At 35.5% G+C, this 15283-nt stretch overlaps 1 protein-coding gene across 1 annotated transcript in view; it reads left to right on the top strand.

Annotated features, from left to right (window-relative positions):
* SLC6A15 (solute carrier family 6 member 15) overlaps positions 1-15283 on the top strand; it is a 49835-nt gene that overhangs the window by 19997 nt on the left and 14555 nt on the right. Inside the window, exons 3-6 of the mRNA XM_065935477.1 lie at positions 4258-4415; positions 4781-4907; positions 6166-6347; positions 13831-13941. Coding sequence (XP_065791549.1) covers positions 4258-4415; positions 4781-4907; positions 6166-6347; positions 13831-13941 — 578 coding nt within the window. The remainder of the gene's footprint in view (positions 1-4257; positions 4416-4780; positions 4908-6165; positions 6348-13830; positions 13942-15283) is intronic.

Genomic DNA, 15283 nt, shown 5'->3' with positions numbered 1-15283 from the left:
TTATGTCAAATAGCAATCATTGTTGCTGCAGTCTCAGTATTTTAGAAACTATGAATTCCATTGTAAAACCAGGGAGACGCCTTTGTTGAAAGTGAGTTGAGCTCTGTTTTCAGATTAGGTTTCCATAGGAAACCTAATGACTTGCTATGAACACACAAGGAATGCTTAAGGTCATGGTCTCAACTTCTTTCTCTGGATCCTGTTAACATCTCTAAATTACTGCCTTTTCTAACCAATGTTCCATTCCTTGTTCCTGTCAGTTATTCACTTTGGAGAAAATCCTCAAGTTTCTGATAAAAAAATACATTGGTGAACAAGAGAGAGAATGTTCTATCCACAGTGTATTAACTCTGAATTTTGAGTTGTTTCATTCTTCAGTGAAACAAAGTTACATATAATTTAGAATGATTATAGTCTTCAGTTGCCAACCAGAACTTTGTAGATCCCAGTAGAAGGAATTTAACCAGATAATTAATATAATACCAGATAGTCTTCATCTTTAGATATCAGCACTGTTAAGATGCTGTAAAGAAATTAACATTTTTGATTTCAAACAGATTATCCCCATCAGCATATTTAGCTATTTGTATTTGTGCATATAATTGCAAGGGTTATTTAGTGGAAATTGTCTTAAAATCAAGAAAATAAAAACATATACAAAAGAATAGATTCCTATAGGATACAGGCTCAATAGTACTACCGATTAAACTGAACTTTACCTAACATTAGGGTTATTAAATTAAAATAACTTTAACATTTGCTTTACTTTCTTTACCTTTAGTATATTATATACATATATGGAAGCTGTTAAAACAAGTGTGTTTAAATACTAAATGTTCTGTATGTGGCATTTCAACACATAAAAGAAAGAATTACTATTTTGGTACTTGATTCCAATTTGTGATAGGTTTGGTGACAGGACAAAAACATGGTTTTATTTTATTTTGATTTAATTACCAACCTGTAAATCAGTTGAAGTAATAAAACCATTCACATGTGAAATGGTTTCTTTTAGTCACTAAGATAAAAAGCTAAGATGTCAGGTGACAAAATGCATTTAATGTCTTGCTTAGTTAATTCAACCAGGGGAAGCCCAACAGGTTTGGGGGAAAGTAGCATGTGTGATGGACTGGGCGACTTCACTTTCACTTTTCACTTTCATGCAGTAGAGAAGGCAATGGCAACCCACTCCAGTGTTCTTGCCTGGAGAGTCCCAGGGACGGGGGAGTCTGGAGGGCTGCTGTCTATGGGGTCGCACAGAGTTGGACACGACTGAAGCGACTTAGCAGCAGCAGCAGCAGCAGCATGTGTGATGGGCTTCCCTGGTGGCGCTAGTGGTAAAGAAACTGCCTGCCAATGCAGGAGACATAAGAGATGTGGGTTCAATCCCTGGCTTGGGAAGATCCCTGGAGAAGGAAATGGTAACCTACTCCAGTATTCTTGCTTGGAGAATCCCATGGACAGGAGTCTGGCGGGTTATAGTCCATGGGGTTGCCAAGAGTAGGACATGACTGAAGCAACTTAGTCCAGCACACACAGCCTGTGTGATAAATCTGCCTGAGAGGTAAGGATCAATACATGGAGTTGGTGGTCCACCACCCATCACTCCACTGAACCTGCAAGCTCTTTAGCTAGTCTTTAACATCACAGATGAATTATTTACCAAATCAGCCACAAGCAGCTAAGTACTACCCTGCTTTATATTTCACAAAAAATTATCCCATTTGCAAGATGGGCAGAAGATGAATTCTGATTTTCAGACCTTTTGCCTTATGCATTTTATTGACCATACTATTAAGGAAGAGGCTATCTTGGCTGAAAACTCAGGTTGCTTGCTGCTTAATATAATATTAGTCTTGGTGGAAAACTCTAAAGGAGTTGGTTATCAGTTAGCAAAAATGGCTCTTGCTCCTTACTTTTATATGTAAAGAAAATCAAGATGCCTTTCCAAGAATTGTCTTCTCTCTTCTAATTACACGTGCTAGAGAGTGATATTATGAAACACGAATGGACTTCATCATTTTGAGATGGCTGTTGGAGTTCAAAAGGGTATTTGACTAGTTAACTAGTCTCAACTTGCGTAAATCTTATTCATCATTTGAGGTACTTTATGAATAACAGAATAAAAAGTAATAGACCAATATAAGTTGATCTGTCTGAAGATATTACTTAAAGCATGATGATTAAGCTCGAGAGTAAAAGGGAAAATGTTATTTGCTTAGTCATGTCTGACTCTTTGCTGCCCAATGGACTGTAGCCTGCCAGGCTCCTCTGTCCATGGGATTTCCCAGCAAGAATACTGGAGTGGGTAGCCATTCCCTTCTCCAGAGGATCTTCCCGATCCAGGGTTTGGACCCAGGTCTCCCGCATTGCAGGCAGATTCTTTACCATCTGAGTGACCAGGGTAGCCGTGATTAAGTTTAGTAAGTGTTATAGTGTAGAAACTACCAGCTCAGGTTTTGAAGCCAATTTAACTAGGAAGCCTGACTCTTTCCCTCACTATACAGGTGACCTTTCACAAGTTAACTTAGTATTTCTGGCTTCATTTCCACCCTTGTTAAATGAGGATAATAATTGTGCTTACCACACTGGATTCTTGTAAGGAATAAATGAGTGACTACATACAACATGGATAGAAGTATGCCCGGCAAATAGTAAATGCTCAGTTGTGTTTTAACTAGGACTATTTGTATTTCCGGGACTGTAGAGTGTTTGAGTCAGAAGAAATGGCTAGGTATCTAATTCCATGTCATGTCCACATAACTGAGAAAATGTTCCCAGTGAGTCCCGTCTTTGTTCATTCTCTTTTTTTCTCCTAGTCGATCACACACACATAAACCTATTCACACCCCAGGTTTTCATGCAGGTGTGAAAGTGCGTTTTCAGTCCTTCAGGAAACATTCTCAGGTCATTAGTGCCTGAATGCTACTAGTCATCTTAGCGTTTGAATTTTGATAATTCTGTTTTATAATCTCATGCATCGATGCTTTACATTACATACTCCTCTGTAGAATCAACTCATGTCTCAAAGTCTGAAAATCAGCTGTAAGAGAGTAGAGATTTTCTACCAACCACTGTGTTAAAGGAAATTCTTATACGTGGAAATTATTTAAGACGTGTATAGACACTGAGATAAATGACTTGAAAAAAAATCATTAATATTTACTTCTTCAACAGAAAAGGTACCAGAACAATTTGAACAGCTTCCAAAATCTATTCAATACCATTAAACATTTTCTTTTTAATGAGAGAAATATAATGAATGGCCTCCTCTTTAAAAAGGACATTAGTCCCCACTTGGTAGTATCTGGTTGGAAAAAACTCCAGATATGATATTTGAAAGTCCATTTTAAAGGTTATCTAATGAATAATTTGAATATGTACTCTCACTTAGAAATGAGTACAGGTTTCATATTTGACTTTATCAATCATAGAGTCTAATATTAACATTGTCAATCGATATAGTACATTTTTAAGTCACTGGGCATATATCTTAAGTTGAGATTTAGCTGTAAAATAATATGTATATATATTTAAGTATGAAAACTTTACTATGAAAAATAGCACATATATTTTATAATAGCTATAATTATCGTTTTAAAAAAAATTAGTGTTACCTACCCCTTAGCGGAATTTTGGAAAACAAAAAATTACTTATTTCCTGAAGTGAACTTTTTCTATAACGTATATATGAGAATAAAATGCCATTTGTCTGTGGTAGACGTTCTTTTTCTTTTTTCTTCTCTTTCAGTCTAAGCAGGCACTTCTTCTTCCCTATTGTTACTTAGGGAAAAAGTCAGTTTAATATCATAACATCTCATTCATTTTGATTTATCAGATTTGAAATGCATGATTTAGATGAGTTTGAGTAAAATTTAATAAATGACTTCATTAACATTTTGTGAAAAAGATTTCCAGGAGCTTTTGAAACCCATTTGAGAAAATATTTTAAGGAATCAATTATTTTTACAAAAAGTAAAGTTGTTTTACCTTTTCAATAAAATGAAACTAAAGCTATTCATTGATATCCTTACTTTTTTTCATACTTATTTTTTATCAGAAACTCTTGGTAGCAGTCAAATTCAGGTTTCAAATACCAGAAAGCTTAAAGTAATGAAATTGCATTTTCTTTAAAGTCTTTTATGATTATACTTATGGAAGTTTAAATGTCATCTTTCATGAGATAATCAGAATTAGTGTATTCTCTACTGTGGCTGTTGAAAATATAATCTATTTTATTTGTTCTTCTCTCTATAGGTGCCTATCTTTTGCCATATTTAATACTACTTCTGGTAATAGGTATTCCCCTTTTTTTCCTGGAACTTTCCGTGGGTCAGAGAATTCGGCGAGGAAGCATTGGTGTGTGGAATTATATAAGCCCTCAACTGGGAGGGATTGGATTTGCAAGTTGTGTTGTAAGTTTCCTGGTATGGTATATGCCATATAATTTTTTACAGGGTTTGTAATTATATAACCTGAAGTTAAATGCAACCTTGGAGCATTTATTTCTACTCAACTCTTTAATCATGTGTTAAAAAAACCACTACTGGAGCTTGCACTAATACCCAAAATATGCTGTAATGTGCATGTGGTACAATCTCGTTAATGGATTTTCTCAAGGCCTGTGAGAGTCATCATTTTAGAAAAGCTAATGTGTTTCAAATAAAAATAAAAAAAGTTTCTTTTTTAAGTATTAAATGGGCTTTGATGCATTTCATCTCATTGTTTCAAAGGTAGGGGCAGGAGAATTTTAATGTAATCACACTATTTTATTTTGCAGGTATGCTTTTTTGTGGCTCTCTACTACAATGTCATCATTGGCTGGAGTCTGTTTTATTTTTCTCAATCTTTTCAGCAGCCTCTGCCTTGGGATCAGTGTCCTTTGGTGAAAAATGCTTCACACACTTGTAAGATATCTACAATGTAGAGTTTTTGTATCTAGAGATCATAAAGTTAGTAAAGCCGGGAGCTTTCAAGATATTTTTTCTAAAATCTTTCGAAGTTATTATAACAAACTTTCTTTGACATACTCAGAAAGATAGATGTTTGGCATCATTTATCTAGCTCTTTATTTTATTGTGTTATTTTATAAGTTATTTTATTGTGCTCCAAGATGTTAGGATAAAAAATTGTCAGCCTTCAGTTACAAACTTAGACAATATTTTATTTTGTTCATACTTATTGATGTCTTACATTTGCATTAAAATAAAAAAGAGGAGAAAAAGAATAATTTAGATTGAAGAAATTGTTTTTATGTCTTGGGTTCTGTTGTTCTAAGTTTTTCTTAACTTTTAATTTTATATCCTAGAATATAAAGAATAATTCTGTAGCACTGTCTGGTAAATATCAAATGTAACATACATATGTAGTCTAAAATGTCCTAGTAGCCATATTTACAAAAAGTAAAAAGGGACAGGTGAAATATTTTATTTAATCCAATATATCCAATATATTAACATTCTAACATAAAATTAACATAAGATAGGAATGTAATAATTTACATTGTTTTTCTCATATTAAGTCTCCAAAGTCTCCTTTGTCTTTTATGTTTACAGCACAAGTCACTTGAGACTAGCTCCATTTCTAAGGTCACATATGCCAAGCAGCTAGCATTCTTGTTGGCTCTGCCCCTGGGAAGTCAGTCAGATAATTTTGGGGGCAAAAGGGCTATAAAACTGATATGTTTTAATCAGCTTGATAAAAGCTTGTGCTTTGATGCTCAGTCTTGTCTGACTCTCTGTGACACTTTGGATTGTGTAGCCTGGCAGGCTCCTCTGTCCATGGGATCTTCCAGGCAAGAATACTGGGGTTGCCATTTCCTCCTCCAGGGGATCTAACCCAGGGATGGAACCCCAGTCTCCTGGGTCTCCTGCGTTGAAGGCAGATTCTTTACCTGCTGAACCATCAGGAAAGCCCCTGATGAAAACCTCACACATTCCTGTTTTAGAAGTGTGTAACAAGATAATCATCAAAGAGGACTCGTGTTTGTTGATTTTTTTCCCATATTTTTGCACAGGAGAGTTTATTGTGGATTTAAATGCTTCTGTAGAATAGCAGTACTTTTTCTAGGAAATGTTAAGAATTGATTTACAGGCTTACTGGGGGAAAAAATAGCCTCGTTACTCTTTCTAGTCTGAAATGATTGTGTTACCTTTCTTTCTACAGTTGTAGAGCCAGAATGTGAGAAAAGTTCCGCCACTACCTATTATTGGTACAGAGAAGCACTGAATATTTCCAGTTCCATTTCTGAAAGCGGTGGCCTAAACTGGAAGATGACCATCTGCCTGCTGGCTGCCTGGGTTGTGGTGTGCCTGGCCATGATCAAAGGCATTCAGTCTTCTGGAAAAGTTAGTATGTCAGAGCCCCTCCTGCTTCTGCTAAACATCTAATCTCCATTCCTGGGAACTATTCCCACCCCCGGCCCCTCTCAAGCCCATGTAAATAAATCTGTCTGAGCAAGCTGCAAGTAACACATCAATCTAGGCAGTTAATTAAAGACTGGTAAAAAGTGGTGTTTTTTTTAAAAAAAAAATGTGTTTAGACCAAGGAAAGGACACAAATAAAGATGTAAGTTTTTTTTTTTTTAAATAATGAAATCTAAAGTCATTTATAATCTTTCCCTATTCTATCAAGATCTGTTTTGAACTTTTTTGTCAACACTTAACAGTCCTTTCTTTTTGCTGGTATTCAGCTGAACCTAATGTTTAGTCGTCTGATTAGTTCCAATCATGGAAATTGGGAAATGTAGTAGAATAAAGAATTTGTTTATGTTATTTGTGTTATATCATTTTTTTCTCTGCTATAGGTGCTCTAGGGAATAGTTGCTTACAAGATTTTAAAAGTCCATTGTGGAGTGCTTCTTAAAAATCTCAACATGAGGTAGTTATAATAATCTCAACAAGAAACTTTGAGTAATATAAAAGACTAAATGGCATGTGGCCAGGACAAATGGAAAATTTTATGAGACTGTGGTTGAGAATGACATTAAGTGAGTTCTAGATACCCTAGGAAGTCAATCAGATAATTTTTTAAAAGGGTGTATTAGAAAAGTAATTGTTATTCACTATTTTGCTTTCATAGTACATCCCCCCCCTCCCCATTGCCATTGTTGTAAAGCTATTTCTTTTGTCTGTGTCACAGCAGGAATTAATTTTGGTTCTTCTCTCTGCCCTGTAACAATCCATCTCTGTTGTTTTTTTCTTTCCCAAGTATAGATCTGATCATATATCTTTCCAGGTTAATCTATTGCCACTTACCATCATATACTGACTAATAAGAGTGGGAATAATTGTATTAATATAGCAGCAGTAGTAATAGTGGTGATAAATTATGATGAAGATGATTCTGACAATGATCATAGCAGGAACAATAACAGAAGCCAGTATTTATTATGTATTTACTTTGCAGTAGGCACTGTGAAAAGCGCTTCATATGCTTTATCCCATTAAAAAAAAAAAAAAAAAAGAACAAAAACCTCTAAGAAGTAATTGCTGCTCTCAGACCTGCTTTACAGATTAAAAGAACAAGTTTGTGGAAACAGGTAACTAGCCCAAAGAGTACAGGTTAGTAAATGTTGGTACCTAGAGTCAAACCTAGCTCTGCCTGAAGTTAACGCCCACGTTATTGAACTACAGTGCTCTAACCTCTCTCGCTGTGACAACTTTCCCCCACTAAATAGTGAACTCTTTTGGGTAAAGTGTATGTGCTTTATCTTTGCTTCCTGTTGGTTCATATTTAATTAGAAATGTCTGACAGTTTTTACAGCTTGTAAATCACAGCTGATTTTACATTTAGCTTCCTAATGAAACTTCTTTACTATTTTCCTTTGCAGAAATGAATATGGTAGATAACACACCTGAGTATTTTTTGGTCTTTTATAAATGTTAGTGTAGTCTGTGATTAAATAAGTTCAATTAGTTGGTTCCACTTGGTGTGTCTTCTATAATGTCACAGTCCCAATATAGTCAGGTTTTAAAAAAAGGAATAGATTCCTAAGCCAAATCTAACCACATTTATAGGCTTCCTAAGATAATGTCATTTGGTAGAATAAGAACCAACTGTGGCCAGCCAGGGAAGTCCAAACATCTCTCTGCTCAAGTCTTAATACCACATTTTGTTTTTTCTTTATCTGAGTATGTGTCTTATCATTTAAAGAAAATTCTCATACTTTTCTTATCACATATTTGGGATGTTTTTCTTATGTAAAAGAGCTTTTCTAGAAAATCTAATACAATTTCTAGACTATATGTGATTTATTATTTCAATGAGAAGGCTTAGGGAGAGGCTAGCTTTTCAGGAGATTTTGAAGAAAAAATTTAGTAAGCACAAATAAGAGGAAAGCTGTAAGTAATACGAACAAAGTTATGAAAGTCTAAATGTATATTTGCTCATTCTGAACCAATCAGCTGAATACAATAAGAAATTTATCAGGAATATATGTAAAGCTTTATTTGTCTGCCAAATAAAAAAGCCTCTGAATAAACCCACCAATGCAGTATAGAGAAATATGGTTTAAGGATAATGAAGCTTAAGATTAGTATGTGGAAAAAAAAACAACTAAGAGTATTTAGCAGCTAGAAGTCTTCGCCAATACACACACATACAAACAGAATGCTAATTTGAAACTGCATGAATTAAGACAGGAATATGACAGTCTCATCCTCCTTTAGGTCAGGTGGGCATGAGTCAATTGAATTACACCTGTAATACTGGATTTTTACCAAAATCCTTATTTTCTCCTTTGTTATGGAGAAGAGCTATCTTAGCTTTGTAATCACAATCTTCAAGCAGTTGAAGAAAAAGGAATAAGCCTTCCTTATCCTGTGTGGTCACAGAGAGTAGAACCATGGTCAAATACTGGGGTTATGGAGAGTGGTGGGGTGGTGGTGATTCTTCAAGGAAAGGCAGATCTTTTGGGAATCAAGCCTGCTAACAATGAAATTAGTTGTCTGCAGTGGTACAGACTCAGCACTAGCGGAGGTGGTCCAGTGGGGGTTGTATGGCCAGATGTCCTTTGTTGGATCCTCTGTGAAGGGGATGCCTACTTCCAGGGAGATGGATAGAAATGAGAAGCTCCAGGCTTTCTTTATCTCTAAAGGTAATATTTTCTACTGGTACTGCTTTGCTATCAGTACTACTTCTGTGCCAAGTAAACGCTCTGCATACATTAGCTTGTTTAATCTTTCTGTCAACCAGATGATTGATATCCATATCAATCATATCAACCATATCGATCCAATCAACCATATCCCCATTTTACTGCAAAGTTAAGTTTAGGAAGAATAAATAGAATTAAACAACTGGTAAGTAGCAGAGCTAGAACTAGGCTATGAAATCCTCAGAGAGAATAACTGTCTGAAGGTATGTTTAAACATTTTAATATAAAAAAAGAGAAAAACACCTAAATGATTTCATATGTTTACTGCTTTTCGATAGTTGAGTAGAATGAAAGTATTTTCATATAACATTTTGATTTGTAAACTTATCTCTTTTATTGAATGTCCTTGCTGTGAAAGGCTGTTCAGTTTTGGAATTCTCCAGGTTAGAACACTGGAGTGGGTGGCCTTCCCCTTCTCCAGGGGATCTCCCCAACCTCGGGATCAAACCCCGGTCTCCCACATTGCAGGCAGATTCTTTACTAGCTGAACCACAAGGGAAGCACTTTTAAGGTCCAGGGAGTGTTAAAACCAGCCAAAGAAATATATTTCATTGTTTTAGTCCCCAGTTCTTAAGGAAACTACTTAAGAGTCACTCATGTACTCACTGAACACATTTATTGAGCACCTACTATGTGCTGGGCACTGATCTAACTCTGGAAGTGCAGCGGTGAACAAGGCAGACAAAATACCTGTCCTCATGGAATCTCCATTTTAGTGGAAAAGGCAGGTAATAAATCATCAAATATTAACAAGTAACAATGCAAAAAATAAGGAGAAAGTGCTTGAGGGGTAGCATTTTACATATAGTCAATTAGATAGAATTTAAACTATTTTTAATAATATTATGCAACTGACAATTTTAGTATTCCGAGAGTCACTAAATGAGAAGAATTTGGGTTTAGAAACACAAAATGGATACCTCTGTAAGATACTGACGTAAGACACATCTTTAAATCTCAGAATTAATAGGTAAATATTTAATAAGTAAATATTTTAATAAGTAAATATTAATAGATATTTAATAATAAGTAACAAGTAAATATGTAATGAGTAAATATTTAATAAGTATTTTATTTAATAAAATAAAAGTAAATATAATAAGTAAATAGTTTAATAAGTAAATCTTTTATTTAATAAAACAATAATTTACTAGTAAATAATTTAATATGTAAATATTTAATAAGTAAATATTTTACTTATACATAGTTATAAGTAAATTTTTTTTATTCTTTTGCCTGCTCACAGAAGAATAAAATTCAGGTGTGACCTACCTAATACTGCTTAAATGTTTTTATGTTTAAAATCTTGACTGTCACTTTTCTTTATGTTATATCCAACATGAAAGCTTCGTGTTCATTTTTGGACGAAACTAAGCTAGAATCTTATCCCTGAAGCCAAATGAGTGTCTTTAGGAATTCAAATACTTGCTGAATTAATAGAAGCTTGAATTGTCCGATCATATAATTAGTACATCATTTTTTTAAGTACTATAGGATAAAGGTGAGGGTTTTCTTTTCTTTAAGAGAACATGTACAGAAAGGAAAAGTTCCTATGAATTGGCTCTTAATGTACAATATTTTTGAGTATCAAAGAGTGTGCAAAGGATAATAGGCCACCCCACCTTTATTCACATAGAACCTATAACTTAATGAGTGAGACAGATAATTACAGCAGAATACATGCAGTACAGAGTTGCAAATCATAAGTGCATGATAGCATAGAGGCAGCCACTGAAATTAACCTGGATTTGGGGGAGGGCTTCACAGAGGAGGTAAATTTGGGGAGTTTGATGGTTGAAGAAGAGTTCAGCAGAAAGTTCAGAGAGAAGACACCAGAGGCATGGAAAACAGCATGTGCGAAGCCCAAAGACTGCTCAGTAACCCTGTGTGACTTTTACATACACTTTGTGCAGCTTATGGGAGGTGAGGCTTGAAAGGCTAAGTTGACTGCAGGTATTAAGGTATTTATGGACACTGGTAAAATGATTGGCTATTACTTAACAAACAGTGTGAAGTATTTGAGGGTTTTTTAGCAGTTCATTAACACCATCAGATCTTTAGAAAGATCATTCTGGTAGTAGTGTGGGTGATGAATTTCCAAGATGGAGAGGAGAGCCGGCAGGGAAAAATCTAGAGGCAAAGTGAGCAGGAAGCTAATAGTGAAGTGACAGGTCATTGAGGATGAAAGCAAAGGGGCTTGCATGAAATTTGGAGTCAGCTTGGGATCAGTTGGTTATGGGATGTGGAAAGAGAACCATATTCTGGTGATTTAGAGTTGTTTAGTATGGACAAATATAGTTCCAGGAAGAATCATTTACTCTGTTAGCTTCTAATTTGAAATTATGTTAAAAATATACTGAGGTATGTCATATCGATTGGAAAAAATCATTCCCAAACTATCCAGATTATTTTCGTGTGCAGTCTCCATTTTCACTTTTAAAATAAATGGCTTAACAGAAGTCCTGTTGTCACTTTGTTTAGTCACTCATCCAGGTCTGACGCTTGTGACCCCATGGACTACATTACATGTAGCCCACCAGACTCCTCTGTCCATGGGATTTCCCAGGCAAGAATACTGGAGTGGGTTGCCAAAGGCACCAAATTTGAGTTCTGTTAAAGAAAAGAGACAACAACAAAAAGATGAACTATTATGCAGAAGTGAATCCACCCTTCTAGTTAGCTTCAAGATTTGAAAGCAAAATCATAAAAGGAATAGCTGCAATTCAAGTGAGACCAAGACTACTTGAATAGATATTGTAGACCCACAAGTTTAAAGGATGCTAAAAGTAAGCAGAAAGAATGAAAAGTACTCTATCTGAAAGCATTCTGATTTTTAAAAAATCAAGAAGTGTGGATGAATGGATGCAATTTGAAATTTAGACCATTGTGAGTTGATTGAAAAATTATATTTCTTTATAATTAGAATATAATTACTTTTACAGAAACTTAGGTTCCTAATTATGCAGAGATTTTATTTGTAATATTTTTAATAATATTGAAATACAGTTACAAAGTATACAGAATAGAAGTGCAAATGATTGTGCCGACTTCTCTGTTGTCTGTCTGCAATTATTACAGGATTCAGTATCTCTGACCTGCCTGAGTCATCCTCTGCTATGGCAGTTTTTCAGTTTTTTCCTCCATTCTTCTCACCTTCCCTCTATTCCTTCCCCCATAGATACATATCATATACCTAATATGTGTTAACAACTCTGTTAGATGTTTGGAATTTGGTAGTGAGCAAGGGAGAAAAGGTCCTTGCCTTCACAGAGCTTATATTTCAGTAAGGGAGACTGGAAATTAACAAGTAAACACAATTTCAGCAGTGTTAAATGCTGTCAAACCAAATCAAAACAATATCATTGAAGGTTCATGGGACATAGGGAAGGGCATTTGGGGGCCTATTGGATAGGGAAAAAAGGCATAGTCCTGTTTTGAGTGTTCTATGAAGATTTGAAAAGATGAAGATGAGAAATAATAAAGAGGAGCAAGTCACAGGGAGGAGAGGAAAGACCAGTGCCTCAGACTGGAGGCACAGTCTGCTCTGACCCTGAAGCTGAAGAGCTTGGTTTCCCTCGGGGCTGGAGCTCAGGGAAGGGGTGGGATGGCAGGCAGATAGGCAGCCCAGTGTCAGGCTTTGCAGGACAGCCGTCTGCATTTTGTTCCTACTGTGTTAGAGATTCCTGGAGAGCATGTAAGCAGGGAATGAAATAGCCCGGCTGATGGTCTGGAAACCAGGAAATTATAAACCGTGCAGAACTACTTCTGGATGTTTGACTTGAACAACTGTTGGGTGGTGGGAGATAAAGATCGGTGGGGACAGCTTTGGGGGAAATCCAGGAATTTTAGAAACCACATGGAGATGTCAAGGAGGCAGTACATGTCTGGTTAGGACAATTGCTTTTCTATGATAAGCATTTCTTTAATGATGAAGACTTGTGAGGTAGAAAGTAAAACATTTACTCTATTATTCAAGTTCTATAGAAGCCTTAACAGGGACCACTGTCTAGAAGGTTTACAGAATTATAATGGAACTTTGCTTAATTTTTTTTTTAAAGAACTTTTGCTATCTAAAACTATAAAGTAGGTACTTGTTAAGGAGTTAGTGTCCTTTTGTTTCCCTTAAATACTGCTTGTTTGTGAACTGTGTGAACTGTGAGGAATCAACACTATTCAAGTGATATCACACCTACGGACTATTTTAAAGGAGATTAAATAAGGAAGATTTCCCATTTTTCATTATATCCCAAATAGATCTTAATGAATCACACCAAATCAAGACTAATAAGCCATTCTACTATGATGACTAAACAATGTACTAATAGTACTAATTATTTTATTATAAAAGGGTCATTTTCACAGTATGACAATATGAAGTGAAAGTGTTAGTCACTCAGTTGTGTTGAACTTTTTGCAACTCCATGGACTGCAGCCCGCCAGACTCCTGTCCATGGAGTTTTCCAGGCAAGAATACTGGAGTGGGTAGCCATTCCCTTATCCAGGGAATCTTCCTGACCCAGGGATCAAACCCAGGTCTCCTGCATTGCAGGCAGATTTATTATCATCTGAGCACCAGGAAAGTCCAGTATAGAGCAGCCCAAATAATCTTTAAGTATGAGAAAGAATATGGTTGTTTGTGTGTCTCACCTATTTTCATCTTTCTTTCTTTGCAGATCATGTATTTTAGTTCTCTGTTCCCATATGTGGTACTTATATGCTTCCTAATCAGAGCGCTCCTTTTAAATGGTTCAGTTGATGGCATCCGTCATATGTTTACCCCTGAGGTATGTACTGTATTTCCAGTTAAGGCTTATGATCACAAAAGCTTTATGTTGTCAAAATATTCCCACAGTTAAATTTAAGGGATAATTGTTCGAACCTACGTACAACAATGTACGCTAAACTATTAAATTATAACTGTTATGTTAACCAGCCTAGTAAAACCAAGGCTTTTAGATATCTATAATTATATCCAACTCTCTCCAATTTTAAATGTCCCACTTCATCTAGAGTAAGTTTCACTATTTAAACTTCAGAAGTTCCTCTTTTACAATAAATTAACTTCCCATTTTTACACCGGTACAGTTTAGAACTTATCAATCTTTACTCTTCCTCTTCTATTTCAGTGGTTTTTAACCTTTTGTGACATGGACTCCTTTGAGGAAAAAAAAAAAGCTAATAATAGGATCTTACCAGAAAAAATAATGAACATATTAATTTGCTTAGCGTCTTAGGAGGTTGACAGAATTCTAAAGTCCATGGACCCAGATTAAGAATGCTATTGCACTCGAAATCCTGTCTTAGAAAAAATTCAAAGTTTCTTGTTCTGAGGTTTGGCATTTTCTAGAATAGTATTTATATTAGTGTGTTTGGGAAGTTCTGTAATTTTTATAAATGCATATGAATTTCAAGAAAATTCCATTAGGTTCCCTAAGAGGCTCAGAACTTAAACTCTGTCATTCAACTTAGAGCTGACCTCAATGTAGGGCTCATTGAACCTGATTAATCAATCCTCGTGGACTTGTCATCTTGGTTTGATAGGAAAAAATCAAAAACATATTTGAGGTACCTATAGATTTTGGATATTCACTGAAATGAAATCATACTTGAATTAGTGTGCTAACACTATCATAATCAGACAATGAGTTATAAAAACAATCTCACTTTAGTTCAGAAATTGGAAGTTGTCTGAGGGTTGACTGCAGCCAAGCATCATGCTGAGAGACTCGGGTAGAAGATTTTAGCCTCCCTGGAACTGTCACTCCTGGCAGCCTCTGTGGTACTGTGAAAAAGAGGCTGTGTTTTGAGTATCTGGTTCCAAGTTGGGTTCTGCTCATTCTCAAGTAGCAAAAATGTTGACATTGTGATCTGCTTCTCTTCTATTGTTCAAAAGTCCTGTAGAGTTGTTAGAATTCCTCAGTGAATAATTAGTTCACATTTATGAATTTCAGCTATATTATCATTTAAATCAGCCACAAATGGGCCACACTTAGTGACCACAAACATTTCTTTTTTACAATATAGAAAAAAAAGTTTTCTGAGTTTAAAACAACTAGCTTTGGTGTGCATTCCTGGAATATCACCTGTCTCTAAGTTGGTAATTGTTTGTGACATGATTCTAAATAT

The sequence above is a fragment of the Muntiacus reevesi genome, chromosome 4, assembly GCF_963930625.1.
Source record: "Muntiacus reevesi chromosome 4, mMunRee1.1, whole genome shotgun sequence".
Classification (NCBI taxonomy): Eukaryota; Metazoa; Chordata; class Mammalia; order Artiodactyla; family Cervidae; genus Muntiacus; species Muntiacus reevesi.
This window is presented reverse-complemented; position numbering and strand designations above follow the sequence as displayed.